Here is a 23727-nt window from a genome sequence, read left to right on the forward strand (position 1 = left end):
AAAATAGCTCAGCCCAAGCAGAGGTGAAACCCACATTTGTTGATCAAGTGTGACTTTGTCAGGAAGAAAGCATCCTCATAATCCCTTTTATTAACTTAGTGTTTAGGAAAGGTGTGTCTGTCCTCCCCAGTCAGCAGTCTGTCTAAGTTTTTAAGTGACAAACACAAGTGGATTGGACATTTTGCAAGGTCCATCGGAAATGGGAAAGTGAGGGAAACTGGAGGGAGTCCCTCTGTCAAAGGGAGGGAGTGCAATTACCTAAAATCTGAGGACAGCAATCAACATTTTGTTTTCTAAATTAAAAAAATTACAGTTGACACACAATGTTATATTAGTTTCAGGTGTACACAATGGTTACATATATAACTTACGAAGTGATCACCCTGATAAGTCCAATACCCACCTGGTACCAGACAGTTATCACAACACTTTGGTTTTGAAATTAAACCAAGTTAAGTGAAACTGATGTGATTTCTTTGAAACTGACTTTTTAAATGCAGGGCTATATTCTCAAAGATTTTCCTTTTTATATAAAAGTACGCAAGCTTGCTCCATGCCAGCCTGCAGATAGAGCGAGAGAGGGGCCTGTGGCTGAGCTGCGGGTAGACAAGCTTCACATCTTTTACCCATTTCCGCTTCTTCATCCAGCCATGCACTGCCAGGGCTGCTGTGGGGGGAATGGTTGGCAGCTAGTCCATGAGAACCTTTGTGGATGAAAAAGGAGCCACATGCTAAACCTGACAAGCTCAGAGGAGGACTGCATTGGTGGGCCCTCCAAACTCAGAGACTGTAAGTAACCACATAAGATGGTCTGAACATGAAAGGCTAGGCCTGTAGCTTCCTTGACAAAGGTCAGTCTTTACCTTCCGTGAGCCCATCCATTGTCTCTTTGCATCTAAGATAATACCTCCGAAAAGTCAAGAGTAATCGCCTTTTCCAGATCCCTCAGAGCACAACCTCGCACCAGGAGACCACAGAACCCCCTCGTTAGCTTGTTCCCCCGCATACCATCTCTTGTGCTGTAAACGTTGTTAATTATCCAACTATTAATTTTCAAACACCTACCAACATAAAAGAAATGTGTATTTCTCTGTTTTACTTTTTATCCACTCCCAGAGGTTTCCCAGCTTTGCTTTCTCCCGCCCCCATAATCTACCACCAATGGATTCCATGCAACCCTCCTTACATCTCCTCCTTTGATTCTAATGTATAAAACAATCAGCAAAACTGAGGTTCTCCAGAGCATCTCAAGCCCTTGAGATTTTGCTTTCCGGAAATTGTCGTGGTCGGTTTGGTTCAGATAAACTCGTAAAAATCCTCTACAGGTTTGGACGTTTCTTACATCGACACCTCGATGATGGCCGCTGAGGGGCATCTGGCTGGAAAAGTCATTTGGTTCTTTGTCTTCATTTGGGGGGAGGGGGGGAAATCACAGTATTTCTTTTCTTCGAATTTTTTCCGCCTATTTTTATTCAGGCTTAAAACTGTTTTCGTGTAGTGGAGAAACTCTCCATATAATTCCAGGAACTGAACTGACTCCATAAGGAAACAAGGGAGGGGCAACTTGGGTGTTGACCCCCAACTGAACTTTACTAACTTTGGGCACAGCGGGTCCTAGAGCAACGCCAGCTTCTGTCCCAGGAGGGTGCAGCCTGCCCTTTGTCCCTGAAGCAGGCACTGGGTCTTTGGAAATTCCCAAGAAGTGCTCACCCGTCGGTGACCAGAAGCCCGGAGCCCTCGGCCCTAAACTCTCCTGCAGCTCGGGCGCCCTCTGCGGGGCTGCTCCGCCTTTCCATACTTCCGGGGCGGGAGAGCTGTGCCCGCCCCTCGGCTAGCCGCTTCTGGGTGACACAAAGGCTCACACATCCACGGACCACTGTGGTTTGCCGGGGCAAGCGAGGAGGGCCTGTTCTCCAGCCCCGCCCTTCATCCAATGACGGTAGCGGGAGCCTGGCCTGCGACCGCGCTTCTACCCTTCTATCATCTTACGGAGCGAAGACTGTGTACGCTGGCACTGAGCGCCCCCGAATGCAGCCACACGCTCCAGCGCCCAGCTCGTCCGGAGCCAGCCCGCGGGTGGCCGGTCCCGCTCAAGCTCCGTCCCCGCGGCCCCCGCCGGCGCTGCGCCAGGCCAGGTGGCCACCCGGCGCAGGTCCGCGCGCAGGAGTCGGAGGGGCCGCCCACGCCCCGGGTCAACCACGCCCCGCGGGCTCAACCTCTCTCATCCTCTCCCTCTGTCCGGACCGCGCATCAACAGCCCGCTGGGCTCCCGCGGCACCTGCCTCCCGGGAGACGCCAAGTCAGGAAATCTGCGGGCGCCCATAGCAACGGGACGAGCGGTTGCTACACCGAACGGATCTATCCCAGGGCGCGCAGGCTCCATCAACTTTGTCCCTCACTCGCCCCCGTAACCAGGCGCTTCGCCCCGCCCCCCGGCGGCCCGTCTGTAGAACCAGCTCGGGCAATCGCGGCCCCGAAGCCGATGACGTCTGGTCCTCGCTACCAATCCAAGGGCCGCGCGCGGTACGAGGCCCTTACGCGCTTCCGTCGCCCGGCAGGAAGGGGCGTGTGTCGCGCCTGCGCGGTGGCTCTGACGGCCGGCTTGCAGCGCGTGGAGGCTTCTTTGAGCCGCGCGGGTCAGCTCGCCTTCGGGTCCAGGTGGCTCCGGCGGCACTTGGCGCTCGCGGGCCATGTCGTGGCTCTTCGGCATCAGAGGCCCCAAAGGTGATGGCGCGGAGCCGCCGCTGTCCCTGCCGCCCGCGCAGCCTGGGGCCGAGGGCGGTGGGGACCGCGGCGCGGGAGACCGGCCGGCGCCCAAGGACAAATGGAGCAACTTCGACCCGACGGGCCTGGAGCGCGCGGCCAAGGCGGCGCGCGAGCTGGAGCACTCGCGTGAGTGCGGCGGCGTGGGCGAGGGCGGGCAGGGCCCGGGCCGGGGCTCCTCCACCGAGAGCCAGTCCATCGAGCGCCCCGGCAAGTCGTCACTTGGGGGCAGTTAGCCTCTTAGTCGTCTGAGCAATCGCGTGGCAAGTGGCCACTTGTCATGTGACAAAACTGGCCTCCAGGAGTGAACCTGTCCAAACCACCTTTCGCTTGGGCAGGTTCGGGATCCCATCACCCTTGGTACCTTCCCAGATGCCGCACGTCTTTCAAGTGAGGAGACGCGTGCAGAGGGGACTCTCAGAGGTGACAGGTAGCAGGTTCTGGGGCTGGACCCCGGACTTCAGTTACTGCCGAGTGCGGGAGCTTCTTCCCTCTCCTGCCGACGCCACGTGGACCGTCCAAGGCTAGAAATTTGCCACTTAAGAAGGGAAGCGTGCTTGAGGGTTACGGTTTTAGGGAGAATGTAGGAGGCTTGCGTTTATTTTTGGAAAGTACTAGCTTTCAGGTAGGTGAGGTCTGTAAAGCAGCAGGTCAGACCACCCTGATGACTGTCCTGACCCAGGGCCCACAAGGCGTCCGCAGCAACTGGATCTTCACTAAGCCCACATCTTTCCTCCCAACTTCCGTGTCTCCTGTGGCTTTAACAGTTTGTCTCGAGATGTAGTCCAAGTGTTTAAGAGCCTGGAATGTAGAAAATGTTGAATAAACATTGATTGAAAGAATACAGTGGCTCTCAAACTTTTGTTTAAGCCGAGGTGCCCTGTTTTCAAAGGAGACCCTGTAGAGAAGGCTTGTAAGCAGCCTTCCCTGCCCCAGGGGCCACATGAACTTCCTGGGCAGAGGTCTCTGGGCCTGCCTGCCTCAGACGCCCAGAGGGACTTTCAACACTTCTGGATATTTGGGTCTGGGCCCAGGAGAGCCTCTTAGGCCCAGCAGGAACCCCCCCTCACCCCAGAGTGGGTGTATTAAGTTTTCTAGGCAATTTTAATCATCAGATTGGGTTGAGAAACAATGGCTGGGCTTCAGAGCACCTCAGATGGTGACAGACTGTTGACATGTGACCTGATTTCTTGTTAAAGGCTTAATTGCGGGACACCTTTCTGCCTCAGCTCCTTGTAAGTTTCCCTGCTTTTAGCAGCTGAATCCTGAGTGTCGGCTGCCCCGACACTATGCAGTTATTCAGCCCTGTGTGAACAGCCTTGGGCATGTCTGAGGGCCAGGCTGTGGGGCCTCCCCTCCTTTTGTCTGCCCATTCCTCTGAATTGCTCTTGAGTCCCCTGCTCCAGTCTCTGGGTCCCCAGGGCCTGGGCCTCTGCTCTCCCATGGCCGAGCCCTCACTTCCCCACCAAGGAGCCTCCTGCATAGGCCTCAGGTGCCACCTCTTGAAGTTAGGTCCCCCATCAGTCTCCACATCCGGTGACTGTCCCAGATGTGGACTCCATTTCTGTCCCTGCTGTGCTTCCAGGCCTCACTGCTGCCCGGCGGGAGGCGTTTTGCATTTGTCGGCCACCCCTTCCTGTTCTAGGCTGCCCTTCCCAGGGTGCCTGATGCCCCTCTGCCAAAAGCCGCCCTTGACCCCGTCCCTTGCAGACGCGCCAGTTCTCAGGCAGCAGTACCCATTGTGCTCGGCCTTGCAGCTCTTACTGGTTCTCACTGCTCTCCAGCCGGAGCCACCTCCACTGCTTCTCCCAGCAGGACCACCTGCTCTGTCCCTCGGGCCTGCCCACTGTCCCCTTGTTCCCCAGGCCTCCTGCCCTGGGAGGCCAGAGCAGCACGTGTGGCCTTGAGCTGCTGGGTGCTGCAGTCTGCCTGCCTGCATGCGCCATGAGAGCAGGCGCCTAACGGCACCTTGCTGGGGTGGCCCACGTGTCTCCTGGTGCAGAATGATTCCGGGGTGACAAACTGCTATTGTCAGTGTTGACAATCATAGCCTGTGGTCAGTGGGGTACCCAGGACCAGGCCCTGTGCTGGGCGATTCACCTGCTTCCTCTCATCTCACTCCTCTGAGAATCAGTGGGGCGGGGGGGGGGGGGGGGGGACTCGAATTGTTCCGTTGTCAGGTGAGACTAACCTGGCTTGCCGCAGGTAGCATGGTGAGCAAACCGGGCGTCTGGGTTTAGTCCCAGCCTGGTTGGCCTGTGACCCCCACGTTCTATCCATTGCACTGTTTGCTCCTTGTAGTCAGGGTCAGTTAAAGGGGCATGGCTTCGTGGGTTCCCACGCTCACCAGTGCAGCGGGCTGGGACCCTGGTTCACTCGTGCCACCTCTGTCCAGAGGGGTCCTGACGTAATCTAAGTCTCCGGTCTGGCAGTGGGGTTCTGGGAGGTCCTTGCCCAGCTTTGTTCATGCCCAGTGCACGCCCCAGCGGACCATCCAACCAGGCCTTCCACCACGTCCATCTAATGTGTGGGGTGTGCATACGGTGGCAGTTGAACTCCAAAGAAAAACAGAACTGTGAACATGTTATGCTCTTGCTACGTGTGTGCCGCAGGGGTGATGGGTACCGGGGTTTGCGGCTTCCCTTGAAGGCTTTAGAAAGTAAGAGATCGTGGGGTAGACGGAGGGACATGTGAGGGAGCGAAGTAGGAAGGACAGCATCAGGAGCTGGATTCAAAGCCTCCCCGTCTTCCTCCTGCAAGTCAGACTGACAGTGAAGTACAGCTCACCTTTGAGCACCGCGGGAGTTTGCGTGCCCACTCCACGCAGTTGCTAATCTGCGTGTAACGGAAGTCTGCTCTTCCCATGCGCCGATGGAAAACCGTCTCCAGACTGGTGGAGTCTGTGGATGCGAAACCCAACAATACCGAGCACCAACTGTATATTTATTGAAAAAAATCCACGTACAAGTGGACCCGCACAGTTCAGACCCAGCATGTTCGCGGGTCGGCTGTATTGTTCACAGAATGACAGTCTTCATAGAACTATTTGAGGGACCTGATGCTTAGGCTTTTTGAGCTTGGAGGCTATGGGAAGTTAGTGTTTTTTCCAGACACCCACATATGGACAGATAGGAATTCCACCAATGACAAAACACCTGTGGAAGGTGTGGTCTGAAGAGCCGTCACCCTGCGCACTTGGGCTCATTTGGGGTTTAATTCTCGTTTACTTCTCCCCTTCTTGCCTGCCTGTGCTCGATACCAGTCAATAACATGTCAGAGGCTTGAGAGAAATGTGTGCACCATGAGAAACAGGACCCTAGCCATGGGCTTGCCTTCTGTTTAATTGGGAAAGGACTGCCACATTGACCTCAACGGGCAAGGGACAGCCTTTCCAATGGAGCCCTCGGAATGTGATGGTCCCCTGGGGGATGATGAGCCCTCGCATGGTGGCCTTTCTGTCGGGGATGAGCAGACATTGGTGATGAGAAGGGGACATTGGCCTTTGGAGGGAGGTCTGAGCAGGAACGAGGGTGGGCACGTGTGCTTGGAGGGTGGGGAGCTGTGGGCTCCCTGGCAGCCCCTCGGCATGCGTGCACACTAACCGGGTACCTGGGTCCTAACGCCCGTGCTTCCCGCAGGACACGCCAAGGAGGCCCTGAGCCTGGCACAGATGCAGGAGCAGACGCTGCAGCTAGAACAGCAGTCCAAGCTCAAGGTGAGTGCCGGGCCCGGGGACGGGGACAGGGATGGGAGGTGCCCGTGTGCGCTGGGCGCCACCTGGATTTGCCTTCTGGCTGGTGGTGAGGAGGGGAATGGGGTGGTGAGAGGCAGGCGCTGGGCCCAGGCGCCGCACACGCATGTCCGCCCCCACAGCGCATGTGGGACGCAGCAGAGGCTGTTGGGGCAGCAAGACTCGAGCTAGACGTCCCGAGTGGGCAGCCTCGGGGGCCTGGGGTTCAGCAGCTGTGTCCTGCAGGAATATGAGGCCGCTGTGGAGCAGCTGAAGAGCGAGCAGATCCGCGTGCAGGCTGAGGAGCGCAGGAAGACCCTGAGTGAGGAGACACGGCAGCACCAGGCCGTAAGCGACAGGGCCGCGCAGGCTCTGGGGTGACCAGGATGGGGGTCCTGGGGTACCTCATGCAGGCTGGGTCTGACCTGGGGACCTGTCGCGGCCCTGGGGTGGCCTTCCGCATACATGTGAGGCCCACAGATCCCTCTGTGCTGCGTGTGACGGGAGCCCGTGTGTCCGCTTGTGTGCTGGCTGACCCAGCAGGTAGGGTGGGCGGCTTTTCCAAGGCCCCAGCGCCCTGTGGAGTCTGGATCCGGCTGGTCTCGGGCCCATCTAGCAGCTTCCGCTGAGCTGTATCCCACTGCTTTGTCCCTCCCCAGAGGGCCCAGTACCAGGACAAGCTGGCCCGGCAGCGTTACGAGGACCAGCTGAAGCAGCAGGTGAGCTCACATGCCTGCACACGAGGGGCACTGTCTCGTCCTCCCTGAGAGCACGGGCCTTCCGGGCAGGTGGTGGGCCAGAGACCAGGGGTGTGGACCCATGGGCTGTCTGCCAATGGTAAGTGCTGGGCCTGGGGGAGCCTTCCCAGGACGCCCGTACGTGCCCATGGGCACACACACCTGCAGGCTCTGCCATGCCTTGCTGTGTGGCCTCAGGCAGAGGCGGGCTGCGACTGCACTTAGGGTTCTCCCAGGTGGGACCTGCGTGGGACATGGCTGTGACAGGTTCATTCATGGGGCTTCAAATGTTTCACCTGCCGTGTGCTTGTAGCTTTTTAAACTAAACTGTCAAGTAAAGACCAGAGTCTTTTATGGGCTGAGCTGCGCTGGGTGGGGCGGGGCTCCTGACCCCAGCCCTTGGTATGTTGTATCCTCTGTGCACATGTCCCTGCTGTGGTCAGACCTGCCTGCCTCGAGCTATGCAGCGTGCAGGCCCCGGGTTGCCTGTCACCAAGAAGGTCCCTGGGGTGGGGGACACGTCCCACAGACAGAGCAGCCGAACTCTCAGGTCAGTGTTGACTGTTTCCTAATTTTGAGAGCTCTCCCTTTCTCTTGGGGCTTCTGCTCAGCAACTTCTCAACGAGGAGAATTTACGGAAGCAGGAGGAGTCTGTGCAGAAGCAGGAGGCCATGAGGCGAGGTAGGGGTGTTGGGGCCGTGTCCTGAGTCGGCCCAGAGAGGCTGGTGGGTCGAGCGGGTTGGGGGGACCTGCTGTGGACTCCGCAGTCCCCGGCTGAGCCCGTGCTCCCTGCCTTCCCGGGGCAGCCACGGTGGAGCGGGAGATGGAGCTGCGGCACAAGAACGAGATGCTGCGGGCGGAGGCGGAGGCCCGGGCTCGCGCCAAGGCCGAGCGCGAGAATGCGGACATCATCCGCGAGCAGATCCGCCTGAAGGCCGCCGAGCACCGCCAGACCATCCTGGAGTCCATCCGGTGAGGCCACGGCCCCATCGGGCCTCCGGCAGAGCCCTTGGTGGAGTGATGTCCTGCGGCCCCTTCGCACCGGTGGCACTCTATGGGGAGGCTGCCTCCTGGCAGGTCCCTCAGATGCTGACCTGCGGGGCTGGCCTGTCGGAGCTCTTGTCCTTTTCTCTAGTCACGTACACAGGCCCGGTTCCCTCCTGGTCATGTTGCTGCTTTCCCTGCAGGACGGCTGGCACCCTGTTTGGTGAAGGATTCCGTGCCTTTGTGACAGACTGGGACAAAGTGACAGCCACGGTAAGCACCACTGCCACGTCTTCCCGAGCAGTCTGTCCTGGGCGGAGTGTGTTTGCAGGCAGGGCGGCAGCTGCTTCTGCTCGGGCCCCTCACCTGTGCACACTGGATGTGATGGCGCCCCTGGGTCTGGCTGCTCAGAGCAACTCAGTGTAGACCCGCAGCGCCGGGAAAGGGCCTCAGGGACACGAGAGGAGCTAGAGCTTTGCTTTCTGTCACCCTTTGGAAAGTGCAAGTGGGAACCTGCCCGGCAGCTGCAGCAGTGGGACCCGGCTGAGACCAGGGGGTTGGGATGTGCCGGGGGCCCCTCACACCAAGCTTCAGTGGGGGCTCCCCCTGTCCATTGGGAGGCGGAGGTCGGCCGACCGAGTTCTCAGGGCTCCGGGCCTGTGCTGTGGGGCAGAGGGGCATCGCTGGAAGTAGCTTCTGAAAAGCTCTCCAGCTGCTGCCTGCGTGTGGGCTCTGCCAGGTGCTGCCAGGCTGAGGGGATGATGCCCTAACGGACTCCGACAGTGACCGCTCTCTGAGAAGGAGCCGGGCGTCCCAGTACATCTGCCTTCCTGGAGCCCCTTCCACAAGTGTTTGGCTCTGGACTCCGGGGACATGAGGGGCGGGGGTGAGGCCAGGCCACGCCTCAAGGAAAGCAGGACCCGGACTGTTCTGGGAGGACCAGGGCTCCGGTCGGGGGAACTGACAGCTGGTCAGACTAGTGGTTCTTTAAATGGCCGCTGGATTCACCAGCTCGGGCCAGTGACGTGGGAGAACACAGGCTCCTATCACACTCTGCTCCAACTGTTGTGAGTAAAGCGCCGGGGACCCCACCCGTAGAGTGCCTAGTCGGTAGTGGGGGCCCTGCTGAAAGTGGGTCCAGGTTCCTGGGGAGTCCAGCCTGCAGCCGGGCCAGCCCCTGTGAACTCGGCGGGCCCTCTGGCTTCTGAGTAGGGCTGCCTGGAGGTGGGTGTCAGCTCTACGCCCGGCCACCTCCTTCCGTTTCCTCCTGTTCCCTGCTTCACGCATCAAGCTGCCAGGGCTGCAGCCTCCTCTAAGTTGGCCCTGTTCTGCCCCCCCTGCCCCGGGGGCCCTTGCTCAGAGTGGGTTTCACGTGAGACGGAGACCCAGCATCAGGGCCTGTTTGCAGGGCTGGAGGTTTGGCTCTGTGTCCTCGGTGCCCCTCCCTGGCCCACAGGAGGTGCTCAGGTCGTGCTGTGGGTGTCGCCCGGGACACAGCGTCCTGGGGACTGTCCTGAGGAGGAGTCTGTAAGTGTTTACCTGTCAGTGTTACCATGCAGAGCTGTCACGTGATGAAATCAGAGCCAATCGGCATGCTGACCAATTAGCTTTTTTTAAGGAGTTATTGGTTTTGGCTAACCTTGTTTTCCTGGAATAAACTGACTTTCTTTAGTGGAGGTTGTGGCCCACGCTGTGTGCCGCCTGGCCACCCCTCAGAGCCGCTGCGTACAGCCCGAGGTGGCCTCAGCCCGCAGTGTTGAGGCTGAAAGTTGAAAGCTGCAGAGGGAAGCATTGACTCTTGGTTAGAACCTTGGGGTCTGTCATGCAGGGTCTCAGCTCCCATTCCCCACATATGAACGAAGGATATGGTGAGGCCAAAAAGGAACACCAATGGAGCTATAGATGGGGGGTTCATACCTCTATATTCTCCCTGGCAGCTGGTTGGAGACATAGGAAGCAGGAGCCACACGATCCACCACCTGCCATCCGCTTCTCGCCAACCCACCCCCCTTGCTAACTGTAATCCCTGTTGCTAGCGTAGCCACGGCAGTTATATTAGTGGCTAATGGCTAACTGGTAACAGCTCATGGCCAGCCAGTTACAGCTGATAGCCATCTACTACCAGAGCCAGGATCTTTCCATGTGAGGCCAAGAGTCTGGAAACTGCTCTCTGGGACTCTGTCCCCACAGGGACTTGCTCACCAGCTTACGTCAGACCCTGCCAGCCATCGTGAGCATCACAGAACACAAAGGGAGGGGTTTAAAGAGGTTAAAAAACCTGTAAAAAACCCGAGGCTACAGCCCTGGAGCTTTGCCAGACATGCAGAGTTGGCTCCAAGTGCCAGCTTTTCACAGTCCACTAGTGGGCCTAACATTGGCAGCTTGTTCACACGAGAATCCAGACAACGTTTGTGCGTTGTCAGGTGGCTGAGTCTCTTAACATTCATCTTTGGCAGCATGGGCTGGTGGTCAGTCCTGGCCGGCCTGCTGACAGCTCTCTGCTGGGTGACACGAGGGGTTCAGTGGGGAAAGTGCCCTTGGCTGTCTTTCCCAGTGATAAGCTGTCTGTGACTTGAGTGTTTACCTTCTGAGCTGGATAGACTCACGGAGGGGTAGTTGTGGAGAAAGCTGGACGACATGTGAAGGTCGCTGGAATCGGAGCCCCTCATCTCGCTGTGTCATCTAAAACTGGTTCATGTGGCCTAGGAGTCAGCCTTTCGCTGTGGGAATAGTTTTTAGTTCTACAGTGTTGGTATAGGTTCTGGAAGCCTCTCATTGCATGCAACGCCCGGTCAGGTGCCCGAGCTCCCACCCTGGTGTTGGGTTTGCCCCCCTTCGGCCTGGGGGTCAGCTGGAACCTCCCTGGTCCTGTTAGTAGCTTTCTGAGAAAGGTGGTTGGGGTCAGCTTTTGGGTATCTTGTCTTCTGCAGTTGTGTGGGTGTGGGGCTTGGGTTTGGTGATTGTCCTGTGTGACCTGCTGGATGGAGGTGGTGAGGGCCCGGTGTCAGCAGCTGAATTACGCGGCAGGAGAGGGTGTCACTCATCTTTCTGCCTCCCTGCTCCAGGTGGCCGGGCTGACACTTCTGGCTGTCGGGGTCTATTCTGCCAAGAACGCCACATCTGTCGCGGGGCGGTACATTGAGGCCAGGCTGGGAAAGCCATCCCTGGTGAGGGAGACCTCTCGTTTCACGGTGCTGGAGGCTCTGCGGCACCCCCTGCAGGTAACTGTGGGCCTGGCTGTGGCGAGGGACTGGTCCTCACTGGAGCTGTCCCACTGTTCTTTCTGGCGTTTCAGCCGGACTGTGAACACGTGTCATCCTTTCCTCCTTTTTTGCCTAAACACTGTCCACTTCCTCCTGCATCTTAGATTTGCTTTTGGCGTTTTCTTCCTTGACGCTGCCACTAGGGTTCTGTTTGCGTCAGCACTGGGGGCCTCACACCAGTCCTCCCAGTCACCTCTAGGTCTGTTGGTCTGACCAGCCCCCTGGGTCAACTTTGGGGTATTTACAAACTACTGGGACTCCCATGTGCCACTGTCCTGTAAGAGAAGTTGCTGGAAGTAATGGTGTAAGCTGCTGCCCAGGGGGCCGGGCTTCCCGCTCAGCATCAACCACATGCTGTGTGTTCCCACGGGCTGCAGCTGGATCTCTTATTGGTCGCTCGTGCATTGTGGGTGATTGAAAAAAGAAAGGTTAAAAAGAACCTGGATGTCACCCAGCCCAACAGCACAGATGGCCTCATCTGCCAGCCTTCTAAAGCGGGGCGAGTCACATGTGTCCTGGGGGGTGAGCCCCGTGACCCATTGCTAGGTGGCTGCACTGTGGGCCGCGATAACCCCGACATCCGTTCTCCCACAGGTCAGCAGGCGGCTGCTCAGTAAGCCTCAGGACGCCCTGGAGGGCGTGGTCCTCAGCGTAAGTGGTGCTGCCCACGGTTGGGGTGGGGGTGTGGGCAGGCGTCCCCTTCTGAGCCCGGCCTGGGATGAGCTGCCTCTTGGGCTGGCTGTGCCACTCAGGAGGGACAGACTCAGCAACAGAGCAGCACCCACACCGTTTTGTGTCCCCCCCCCAGCCCAGCCTGGAGGCACGTGTGCGGGACATCGCCATAGCGACGAGGAACACCAAGAAGAACCGCAGCCTGTACAGGAATGTCCTGATGTACGGGCCGCCTGGGACCGGCAAGACGCTGTTTGCCAAGGTGAGAGGCGGGCGGCGATGCCGCTGCGCAGCTCTTACTGACGGTGCCCCTTGCAGGCTTCAAAGGGAGGAGACTATGCTCCCCTGCCCACCCCGCCCTCCCTTCGCCCTGCCCTGCCCTCGCTTTGCCCCGCCCACACTTTGCCCCGCCCTTGCTTCGTCCCGCCCCATCCACGCTTTGCCCCGCCCCTCCCCTTGGCCCACGTCCCGCCTCCTCCCCAGAAACTCGCGCTGCACTCAGGCATGGATTACGCCATCATGACCGGTGGGGACGTGGCCCCCATGGGGCGGGACGGTGTGACCGCCGTGCACAAGGTCTTCGACTGGGCCAACACCAGCCGGCGCGGGTGAGCGGGCACCTCCCCAGACAGGACCCTGGTGCGCACTCCCAAGGCCTGGTTCCTGGCGGCCATCTGGCTCCTGCTGGGAAGAGGGTTGGTGACTTCGCTGCAGACTGTCCTAGTGTTCGTGTGTGAGGCCGGAGCCGCCTCTGCCTGCCTCTGGCAGCACCGGGACGGGGAGGGGTCTGAGAGAAATTCACCCAGTGCGGTTTCCTTCCGCCGGTGCCTGCGCTGGTCACAGGAGTCACCCGGATGCAGCGGGCGTGTGTTTAACTTAGTGCCACGTTCGGGTGTTCTGCGTGCTCTCGTCCTTTCTCCTGCCTGATGTTGGCACTTGGCATGCCCACTGAGGTTGAGGTCTGGGGTCCCAAAGACTGTGGAGGGCAGCATGTGGTTGGGGTTCCTGAACTCCTGAGTGCGTCCCAATTAGGCAGCCCCTCTCCTTCACAGCCTCCTTCTCTTCGTGGATGAAGCGGACGCCTTCCTCAGGAAGCGAGCGACCGTGAGTATTCCAGAAGCCTTTGTCTGGTGGGTGGGCCTGGGCGGTGTGTGTGGTACTTGGGCCATCAGGGCATCCAGGCAACGTGTGTGCTTTCTGGGAGGGCGGTGGCTGAAGACCGCCCAACCCTGCTCCTCATTTTGCAGCTTTTCTCCATTTTGTTTGAACTGCACAGGTTATACCTGTGATAGTTTTTAGAATATTCTTGAAGTTAAATTCCGGCCATCAAGTTTAGATCCCTGAAGATGCTGCTGAGCTCCTGGGCGGAGTGGAGGCCCTGCCATCCTGGGCGTGCACTGGGCTGCTTAGAGCCCTGCTGCTCAGGCTGGTACCTCAGCCTGACGCCAGAACCTTCTCTGTGCAGGAGAAGATAAGCGAGGACCTCAGGGCCACCCTGAACGCGTTCCTGCACCGGACAGGCCAGCACAGCAGCAAGTGAGGGCTGCCCACCGGCTCCAAGCACTTTCCTTCATCCGCCCTGCTGGTCAGCTGTGTGGCTGCCATGCCAGACATGTCACCCTCACGTGCTGTGGCTGCTGCAACCAGAGATCCCCAGGGAGTTGTGTGGGGTCCTCACAGCCTCCCACAGAGGGAAACCAAGCCACTGCCTGAGCTTGCATACCTGACCCATGTGCCTGTGGTGGCTAGACAGTGTCCCCGCCCTGGGCCGTGCTGTGTCCTCCACCCGTGTGATGGGAACGGCCAGTCCAGCATAGTACGGTGCTCGTGGGGGTCACTGAGAAGACAGGCCAGGGTCTCAGGCAGAGCTGGGCAGCAGTCCTGTCCACAGGTCACTGTCCCTGGCATCTCCAGCTGCCCTGGACATGGGCTGGCCCCTTCCCAGTCCCACTCTTCTGCATTGGCGAGGCCCCTCTAGTCCCCTGCCACTGGTCACCTAGCGGGCACCCTGCCCTGCTGGTCAGCTGTGTAGCTGCTATGTCAGACATGTCGCCCTCACCTGCTGTGGCTGCTGCAACCAGAGATCCCCAGGGAGCTGTGTTTGTGTTCCTGCTGAGTTGGCATGTCTGCTCAGCTGAACCCGAGGCTCTGCAACCCCGGCTCCTAGTCCGGGAGGGACAGAGGTCTGTCTCAGACCCTGGGATCCCTATTCCCCCTGGGCACACTGAGGCGTATCCAGCCACCCCATCAGGCCGGGTCTGTGGTTAGAGAAGCGTGAAGTCGGGCAAGAACATAACTGCTGGATGGAGGGCGAGCAGCAGAGGGCAAAGCTGGGTCTTCCTGGGGTTTTCTGAGTTAGAAAGCTGCCAAGTAGAATCTGCTAGAAAGCTCCCCTGTGTGGGTTTAAGAGGGCCAGGGCAGCGGGCAGTGGGCTCCTGGCTCCGCAGCCTCTCAGCTCCCATGGGCTCTGTTGCTGCAGGTTCATGCTGGTCCTGGCCAGCAACCAGCCCGAGCAGTTTGACTGGGCTATCAACGACCGCATAGATGAGATGGTCAGCTTCGAGCTGCCACGGCAGGAGGAGCGGGAGCGCCTGGTGAGAATGTATTTTGACAAGTATGTTCTTAAACCAGCCACAGAAGGAAAGCAGTAAGTGTCCTGGGCAGCCCAGCGCTGCTCCCGCCCTGTCACACTGGGGCCCTCCCAGTGCCACCTCCCCAGGTGTCTCAGCCCCGCCAGCTCCACTCTGGGTGCTGTTCCCTCGTCCTAACCTGTGGCTTCCGTGGGCTTAGGGTGGGGTTATGTGTGGCTTCGTCACTGGAGGCCCTGCTTCCCATCCTGCTGCCCCCTGTGCTGCCCACCTGCTTGGCCTCCATTCCCCGTCCAGCTCTGCCAAGTTTTGAGTTGCCAGCCCAGTGTCATGCACTACAAGCGTCTCTGTCCTTAATCACTTGGGTCCCCTAAGGAAACAGAGCCCAGGCCACAGTCAGGCCTGGGTAGTTGGGGCCATGATGGCCAGTTGGGACCCTGCTGTGCTTCCCTGAGACCACTGTCCACTGCTGTGCCCTGCATCCGGAGCCTGCAGCCGTGCCAGCACACAGCAAGGCCCCTGTTCTGCAAAGCCCACCAGGTGGGGTGGCGCCATCCACGCTGTCTGGAGTGTTCCCGATCAGCAAAGTCTGGGCTATTTTAACCATGTCTGGGGGCCGAGTCTCAGCAGGGCTGACCTGAATCCTGTGGGCGGCAGCGAGAGCGCTTTCCATTCCGGACGTACTCTGCCTGCCTCGCTGTGCTGCGCTGCCTGCCTCGAGCGCCATTATCTGGGCTCCTTCCCCTCCGCCCCCAGTTGGCTCCAGCCCCCCCAGCCCCTAGGGGCCCACCCTGGCCAGGCTGTAGCCCAGCCTGCCCGGGAAGGGACCCACACACACGCGTCTCCCAGTCGCGGCATTGGCTTTCCTCCCTTGGAGTTTCCACTTGCTGACTCGGTAGCTCATCCCTGATGGCTTTTAGCTGCCGTGCCGTTTGGGAATGAGAGGGACCTTGGTCGTGTCCCCGGGGTGGGCATGGAGGCCCCTCCATTCTCGCACGTCCTGACCGGCGCCGCAGCTGCCCCTGCAACGCACCACACTCTGCCGTCCTTTCCTCAGCCCTGCCTGGACCCCGGCCCTGGGCTCCAGGAAGGAAGGAAGGGTGGCATGGGCAGATGTGCCCGTTGTGGGGTTGGCACAGGCCCCGCCTGGGGTTTCCTGCACAGGCATCTCCCCTGACAGAACGTCCCAGCCCTCCCTCCGTGGGGGGCTATGGGGCCCTCACAGGGCTCTATTCTTGCCCTGGGTGTCACTTGGCAACTCCTTCCTGCTAGGCGCTTGAAGCTGGCCCAGTTTGATTACGGGAAGAAGTGTTCAGAGATCGCACACCTGACAGAGGGCATGTCGGGCCGGGAGATCTCCCAGCTTGCTGTGGCGTGGCAGGTGAGTTGGGGACATGTGCCCTGCGGGTGTGAGCTGCACCAGTGCGAGACCCTCAGTTATTTGAAGGCGGCCATGCTGCCTCTGCCTTCCCCAGGGTGCTTGTGTTGAAGGATTTTCTGTGCCCAGATGAGAGGCGCACTGCTGGACTTTCCAGCTGCACCACCTGCCTCCGCCCTCACGGTGGGGAGCATGGGGGGGGCTGTCGGGGGCCGCCTCCTTATTGTCCAAGTCAGACAGGGTCTTCTGGAAAGGAGCCTCATGTCATGTGGGCATCAAGGTTCTGTGGGCCTGTGCTCAGCGGCTTTGTTCCAGCTGGGCCCAGGGTATTTGGTGCTGGGGGTGCCAGGGGGACACAGCCTGGGTCGGATGTGTCCCATGAGCTGTCTGTGGGCTCATCAGAGGGCAGGTGGAATGAGGAACCAGGAAGTGACTCTGACCTGGTAGGTGTCAGGCATCCCCTCTCTAGGTGCAGGCCACTGGCGCGGAGCGTGTGCTGAGGGAAAGCCAGTGTGTTCTAGCCTTCAGGGTAGGTTCACTGGTCTCCAGGGCAGGCTCGACCATGAGATTTGACTTCATCCCCATGGAGTGGCTCAGGGCACACAGGACAGAGGGGCTGTCATCATTCCCCGACACCCAAGTTTTCTTCCCAGCAGCAGCTCCATGGGTGCCCAGGGCAGGGGAACCCACTGGCCCATCCAGGAGGCATTTGCTCCTTGGTTGCTGCTGGGTGGAGAGTGCTGAGTGGCTCATGTCTGCAGCCAGACCGCTGCTTCCCGCTCGCATTGCTGTCCCCACAGCGCCTGCACTTGTGTCTTCTCAAGCTTTGTGACAGCCCAGCCACCATGAGTTTAGAAATGCTTGAAATGAATGTGTTTTATTAACTAAGTACACATCTACCAGGTACACGGGCGATGTATTAGTCAGATGTATTAGAATGACCTGGGCTCTGCTGCTGGAAAAAACAGACCCGATTGCAAGCCCACCTCCACGTGGGTCAGCTAGCAGCTCTGCTCCCACCACCAACAAAGGGGAGGACAGGGCCACCATAACCAAATGCTACAGCCCAGGGGCCTTAAACAGACATTTACTTCGTGGTTCTGGAGGCTGGAAGCACTGGGCCAGGGTGCCAGCATGGTGAGGTTCTGATGAGGGAGGGCTCTCCTCTGGCTTTTCGACGGCCACCTTCTCACGTCCCCACAGCAGAGACAGAGAGCTCTGGTGTTGCTTCTTGTCCTGTAGGATCAGGGCCCCACCCCCATGACCTCATCTCACACTAATACTTCCAATGCTGCCACACTGGGGGTCAGGGCTCGGACATGTGGACCTGGGGGGACACAGACACTCAGCTTGCCCTGGCTCTCAGTGTTTGCACCAAGACCCACACACCTCCCTTCTCTTCGCACCTCGTGGCCAAGCCAGGTGACAGGCCACGTGTGCCTGGCGGGTGGAGAGCTGGGGAGTATGACCCCACACCAGCATGAGGCAGTGAATGAACGCAGAGTCTGAGGAGTGCTCTGGGGTCTGGTCCTCACACCAGGTGCACCCGGGAGCTGTGCCGTCACCGGGGCCCGAGGCTGTTAGTCCTACCGCGCATAAGAGGACAGCAGAGGGCAGGGAGGAGGAACTAAGTGCTGTGTGAGGCCCAGCACCTCTGAGGGATGTGGTCCTCCGTGTGTCTGGCTGCAGGCGTGTGGCACTGGGTGGTGGGGTTGCCCCCCCCCCCCGCCCAGCCCTCCCTGCAGGCGGGTCGCCCAGGGGCACTTGTACACTTCTCTGAAGCCCACCTGGGTGGTGTGGCACGGACCCCACTGCAGCCTTGCCCCCAGCACACTGGTTTTGTCAACAAAGTTCACGCCTCTTATCACCCTGAGTCACCTAGGGATTTACTGCTCACGTTGTAACCATTGCCAAGTGCATAGCTCAGACATTCAGCACACTCACCCCGTGCAGCCGTCACCACCACCATCTCCAGAACTTTCCATCTTCACAAGCTGAACCGCTGTTCCTGTTAGACACTCACTCCCCAGCCCTCCCCCAGGCCCTGGCACCACGTCCCATCTTCTGTCTCTGGGGGTTGGACCCCGCCAGGGGCCTTGTATAAATGGAGTCAGGTGGTACTTGTCCTTCTGTGACTGGCTTATCTCAGCACAGTGTCCTCAGGGTCCATCCTCGCTGTGGCCTGTGTCAGAATCTTCCTTCTTACGGCCGAATACTCTCCCTCTGTGTGGATGGACACGGTTTGCTTGTCCGTCCGTCATCCGTCCATCCATCCATGGATGCCTGGGTGGCCCACCTCTCGGCGACTGAGTGACACCACTGAGGATGTGGGTGTACATGGACCTGTTCCAGACCCTGTGTTGACAACTTTGGGGACACACAGAGTGGGGTTGCTGGGTCCCGTGGCCATTCTGTTTAAGTTTTGGGGACCTCCACACCGTTGTCCCCAGCGGTGGCACCGTTTTACCCTCCCGCCCGCCGTGCACCGGTCCCCACTTCCCTCGTCCTCGCCAACACGTTATTTTCTACTTGGGTGACGGGTGTGATCTGAATCGCATTTCTCTGGTTAGTGGTGTCGAGCATCTTTTCGCGTGCTTATTAGTCATCTCTCTTTGCCATTTCTTCTTGAATTGTCAGTTCAAGTCCTTTACCCATTTTTGAATTGGGTTTTTTGTTGTTGAATTGTAGGCGTTCTTTATATATTCTGGATGTTAACCTTTTCTCAGACATGTGAATTGCAAATACTTTCTCCCGTTCCGTGGGTTGCCTTTTTTACTCTGTTGATAGTATTCTTTTATGCATAAAAGTTTTTAATTTCAATAAAATCCAGTTCATCCTTTTTTTTTCTTTTGTCACCTGTGCTTTTAAGTGTCACAGCCAAGATATGATTGTTACATCCAATGTCTGCAAGCTTTTCTCCCATGGTTTCTTCAGAGATTGTTATAGTTTGAGGTTATATGTTTAGGTCTTTAATGCATGTGAGTTAATTTTTGTATGTGGTGTTGGGGGAGGGTCCCACTTCATTCTTTTGCGTGTGGCTGTCCAATTGTCCCAGCACCATATGTTGAAAAGACTGCTTTCCCCATCGAATGGCCTTAGCATGCTTGTTGGAAATCATTGGACCATAGACATGAGGGTTTATTTCGGTGCTCTCCGTTCTGTTCCACTGCTCTGTATGCCTGTCTTTATGCCAGGACCACACTGATTTGATCACTGTAGCTTTGTAGTAAGTTTTTAAATCAGGAAGTGTGATGACTCCAGCTTTGTTCTTATTTAAGATTGCTTTGGCTGTTTGGGGTCCCTTGAGATTCCATATAGATTTTTATGGTGGGTTTTTCTATTTCTGCAAAAAAAATCATTGGATTTTGATAGGGATTATGTTGAATCTATAGATTCCTTTGTGTAGGATTGATATTTTAACAATATTAAATTTTCCAGTGCATGAACAGAGAGATCTTTCTATGCTTTGATGTCTTCATTTCTTTCAGCAAGATTTTGTAGTTTTCAGTGTCGTCTTTCACCTCCTTAGTTAATTCCTAAGTATTTTATTCTTTTGGATGTTACTGTAAATGGAATTGTTTTCTTAATTTCCTTTCCAGATTGATCATTGGCATTGTATAGAAACACAAATGGGTTTCTTTTGTGTTGATTTTATATCCGGCAACTTTGCTGAATTTATTACTTTTTTTAAAAAACACATTTTCCCCCCTTTCTTCTGCCTCCCCGCCCGCACTCCGGTTCAAGCCGTTGTTTCTCAGTCTAGTTGTGTAGGACACAGCTCTCTGATCCATGCTGGTGTTATGAGCCTTGCGCTCCCCCTGGATGAGGCAGTCGGTTGCCAGTTGTTGGTTGTCTGCTCACAGCGGCTCATGGCAGCTCTCGCCGGCTGCCGGCCACTCATGCTGGCCACTGGCCACTGTTGGCAACACACGGTAGCCCGTGGCAGCACACACACAGCAGCTTGTGGCAGCTCACGCCAACCTTTGGCAGCTCGTGGCTGCCCAGCTCCAGGGAGAGCCGTTGTTCACAATTTTAGCTGTAGAAGGCACAGCTCACTGGCCCATGTGGGAATCGAACCGGCGAGGTCGGCGTTAGGAGCACAACGCTCCAAACACCGGAACCACTGGGCCAGCCCCAAATTTATTACTTTTAAGTTTTTTTTTGGAATCTTTAGGTTTCCTACATGTAAGATTGTATCACCTATAAAACAGATAATTTTATTCTTCCTTTCCAATCTGGATTGCTTTTTTATTTCTTTTTCTTGCCTAATTGCTCTGGCTAGAATTTCCAGTGCTGTGTTGAACAGACATGGTGAGAGCAGGTATGCTTGTCTTGTTCCTGATCTTAGAGGAAAAGCGTTCAGTCTTTCACCGTTGACATGTTTGTTGTGGGTCTTCCATGTGTGGCCTTAAACATGTTGAGGAAATACCCTCTATTCCTAGATGATTGAGCGTTGTCATCAAGAAAGGGTGTTGGATTTTGCCAAATGCTTTTTCAGCATCAATTGACGTGATACAAAGGCTCTTGCCCTTCATTCTTCAGTGTGTGGCACATCTTGTTGATGATTTTCCTGTTAAACCCTGGGATAAATCCCACCTCGTCACACAATGGAACCCTTTCAATGTGCTCTGCATTTGGGTTGCTGGCATTTTGTTGAAGATTTTTACATGTGTGTTCATCAGGAGTGTTGGTCTGTAGTTGACTTTCTTTGCGGTGTCTTTGTCTGGCTTTGGTGTCAGGGTTATGCTGGCCTCCTAGAGAACAAGTTAGGAGGTGTTTCCTCCTCCTCAGTTGTCTGGGAGACTTGGAGAAGGACTGATACTAGTTCTTCCTTCAGCATTTGGTAGAATTAATACCCCAGTGAAGCCATTAAGTGCAGGGCATGCCTTTTTCTTTTTCTTTAGTGTACTGTTTTAGTTTTGAATAATTCCAGGTTCACAGAAAAGTTGCAAGGATAGTGCAGAGGGTTTCCATGCACCTGTCACCCCCAGTGTGTGGTGACTGTGTCAGCACGAAGCACGTGTGCCACGTCACTGTCCAGTCCTCCTCAGACTTGATCTTCCTGGGCCCCTCATATCACCTCCGGCTCCTCGGAGCTGTGACAGTCCCTCAGATGTCCCTGGCAGTTTTGAGAACTGCTGGCCAGGTGTTATATGTAGAATGCCCCTCATCAGGTTTGTCTGATATTCTCATGATTAGACTGGGATTGTGGGTTTGGGGGAGGAGACCCCAGAGGTGAGGTCTTCCGGTCACATCACGTCGGGAGCACCTGATGTCCACATGGCATCTCAGAAGTTCACCTGCACGGCGTGGCTAAGGTGGTGCCCGCGGCCTCTCTCTCTGGTATGGTCACTGCTTTCCCCTTTCCCTTGTTTATTTGAAAGCACATCACTGAATCCAGCCCTTTCTCAATGGGGGTCCAGTCCCTTGGGGGGACATGTCCACTCATGCTCTGCGATTCTGGGAGGAGCAGCTGCACTCTGTCTGCCCCTTCATGCCAGGGTTGCTGCTGCCGTTTTCAGACCCTGACCCGTGTGAGCCCCAGGGGTGGACCGTCCCCCTTAGGGACTCCTACCCCCTCCACTGCTTTTTAGGGCCCCTGTGCTATTTGCAGGAGGGTGCGTTGCCTTGGCCAGGCACTGAGTGAGGACAGGGCTGCCTGTGTGAGCAAAACAACTGGTCATCTCAGATGATAGGAACTTGCTCACGATGCCACATGTGCTGTGGCCGCTCAGATAGTGGAGATGTACAGCTGGTCTGGCTCAAACCCCCTGCTCGGTGGGCACTGCATGCTGTCCTCACAGAACAGAGGGCTGAGTGACAAGAAGCAGGTGGGGTACTGGGGCATCTGGGTGGGGTCACCCAGAGGTGTCCTGCCTGGCAGCCGAGGTGCTGTGGGCCACACCTGGGCCTGCTTAACAAAACTTGGGTGCCTCATCCAGGCGTCCGGCCAAGTTCTGGGCTGGGAGTGCAGAGGTGCCCCGCTCTTAGCAGCTCACGGTTCTGGAAGGACTGTTTGCAGACAGTGGGCATCCTGTGAGAGGCACATCCTGGTGGACGATGGCTGCTCCGTGGTTGGGGGCAGTTTGGACTGGTGGGGCCACTCTGACCGCATCAGAATTGCTGGGGGTTCCTGGGGCGCTCTGCCTAGGGGCCCTGCCCTCCCCTCCGTGTCAGTGAGTCTTCCCCATGACCAAGGTGGCTGTCATCTGTGCCCTGCCCCTAAGGGCAGCTCTGCTGTCTGAGAAGCAGTGGCCCTCTGGGTCTGCGGTGGGGGCTGGGCTCCTTCCTGAGCGCTAGCCTGGGGCTTTCTGATTTTATAAGGTCAGTGAAACTCAGTGAAGTGAGAAGGCAGCTGGTGGCAGCTCTGGGCTGCAGATGGCCTGTGAGCATACGTGTGTGTGCACACTTGTGTGCACAGGGAGGCAAGGCTTGTGCCAACAGCAGTAGGCATGTGTGTTTTGCTGGGAGGCCAGGCCCCTCCTGAGGCTGCATGCAGGCCCAGGGGGAGGGTGTTGGCCAGCCACCCCACCTTGGACTCAGCATCTCCAGCTTTGCCCCCACCTGCCCTTGCCCCACAGGAGGCACTTGGATTCTGGAGGGCATCTCCCTGAGCCAGGCTGTGGGTGGGGGGAAGCAGCTGTGAGGGTGGGCCCGCCAGGCTGTCTAGTCCCTGGGCCTGGCCTGCAGGGCCGTGGTTCCTGGTACCTGGTGGGCTCTGAAAGCCTGAGGGTGGGAGACCCTGGCCAGGTAGCCCCTCTGGGTGCCCTGCCTCAGTGCTGTCTTTCCCTGCTAGGCCATGGCCTATGCATCTGAGGATGGGGTCCTCACCGAGGCCATGATGGATGCCCGGGTCCAGGACGCCATCCAGCAGCACCGACAGAAGATGCAATGGCTGAAGGCTGAGGGGACCACGCCAGATGGTGGCCGGCCCCCACTTCTGAGTGCACGGACTGAGTGAGCTGGGCCTTGATACCTGGGGACCCTGGGCACACTGGCCTGCTGGCGTTGCCCAGAGGAAACAGCGAGGTGCCCACGTCTCCCAGTGGCCAGTAGGGTGCTGGGCAGCTGCCCCCCTCCCCCCCGCAGCTTTTACTGCCCCTGCTTAGGGCCGGGGCAGCATTAAAGACCTCTGCTTAGGACCAGCTGCACCTGTGGCGTCTTTGTGGTGGGAACCCAACCACTCCAGGCTGTGGTTTTGGCTGGGGAGGGTCAGGCTGGGGCTACCCCTAGAACTCTCCTAGGAGACGTGTCTCCAAGCCAGGCCCAGGGGCAGCGGCCAAGCTGCACCAGCCCCGATGGCTGGCTGCTGCAGCTCTGACCAGCACTGGTCAGGGGGTGACTGCCCAGTGCCACCTGGGCCCAGAACCCAATGAGGGGTGAGCAGAGCAGGCCCCGTGCAGCTGGTCAGAGCTGCCCACCACTGCAGGAGGGAGAGAGAGGCACCCTGCACACATCTGTGATTGCTGTCAGGCACCTGGTGGGAGGCTGCACTTGAGACTGGAGACCCCCGACCTGCTGGCCAGGGTCATCCTGTGCTGCGGGACTGCAGCTCTCCCTCAGTTGGAGTTGGAATCGTTTTGTCCAGAATGTAATAAAAACTGACACCATA

General features: G+C 57.6%; 1 protein-coding gene across 1 annotated transcript; it reads left to right on the plus strand.

Annotated features, from left to right (window-relative positions):
- Positions 1-1838: 1838 nt before the first annotated feature.
- Positions 1839-23727, plus strand: LOC109434821 (ATPase family AAA domain-containing protein 3). Its single transcript, XM_019712124.3, has 16 exons — positions 1839-2892; positions 6402-6478; positions 6740-6841; positions 7153-7212; positions 7842-7911; positions 8037-8202; positions 8418-8487; positions 11280-11435; positions 12072-12128; positions 12286-12411; positions 12633-12757; positions 13202-13253; positions 13615-13685; positions 14629-14796; positions 16010-16118; positions 22912-23727. Exons 1-16 carry the CDS (start codon positions 2691-2693, stop codon positions 23074-23076), a joined length of 1776 nt encoding a protein of 591 aa, XP_019567683.3. The 5' UTR covers positions 1839-2690; the 3' UTR covers positions 23077-23727.

The sequence above is a fragment of the Rhinolophus sinicus genome, chromosome 14 (genome assembly GCF_057876585.1).
Source record: "Rhinolophus sinicus isolate RSI-liver-muscle chromosome 14, RSI-T2T, whole genome shotgun sequence".
Lineage (NCBI taxonomy): Eukaryota > Metazoa > Chordata > Mammalia > Chiroptera > Rhinolophidae > Rhinolophus > Rhinolophus sinicus.

Bases quoted from the DNA above. Each gene is read 5' to 3' on its own strand.
- LOC109434821 (XM_019712124.3), top strand. From the start codon at position 2,691: ATGTCGTGGCTCTTCGGCATCAGAGGCCCCAAAGGTGATGGCGCGGAG. The intron at 7,912-8,036 runs GTAGGGGTGTTG...TTCCCGGGGCAG, and splicing joins GCAGGAGGCCATGAGGCGAG to CCACGGTGGAGCGGGAGATG. The intron at 12,129-12,285 runs GTAAGTGGTGCT...TCCCCCCCCCAG, and splicing joins TGGAGGGCGTGGTCCTCAGC to CCCAGCCTGGAGGCACGTGT.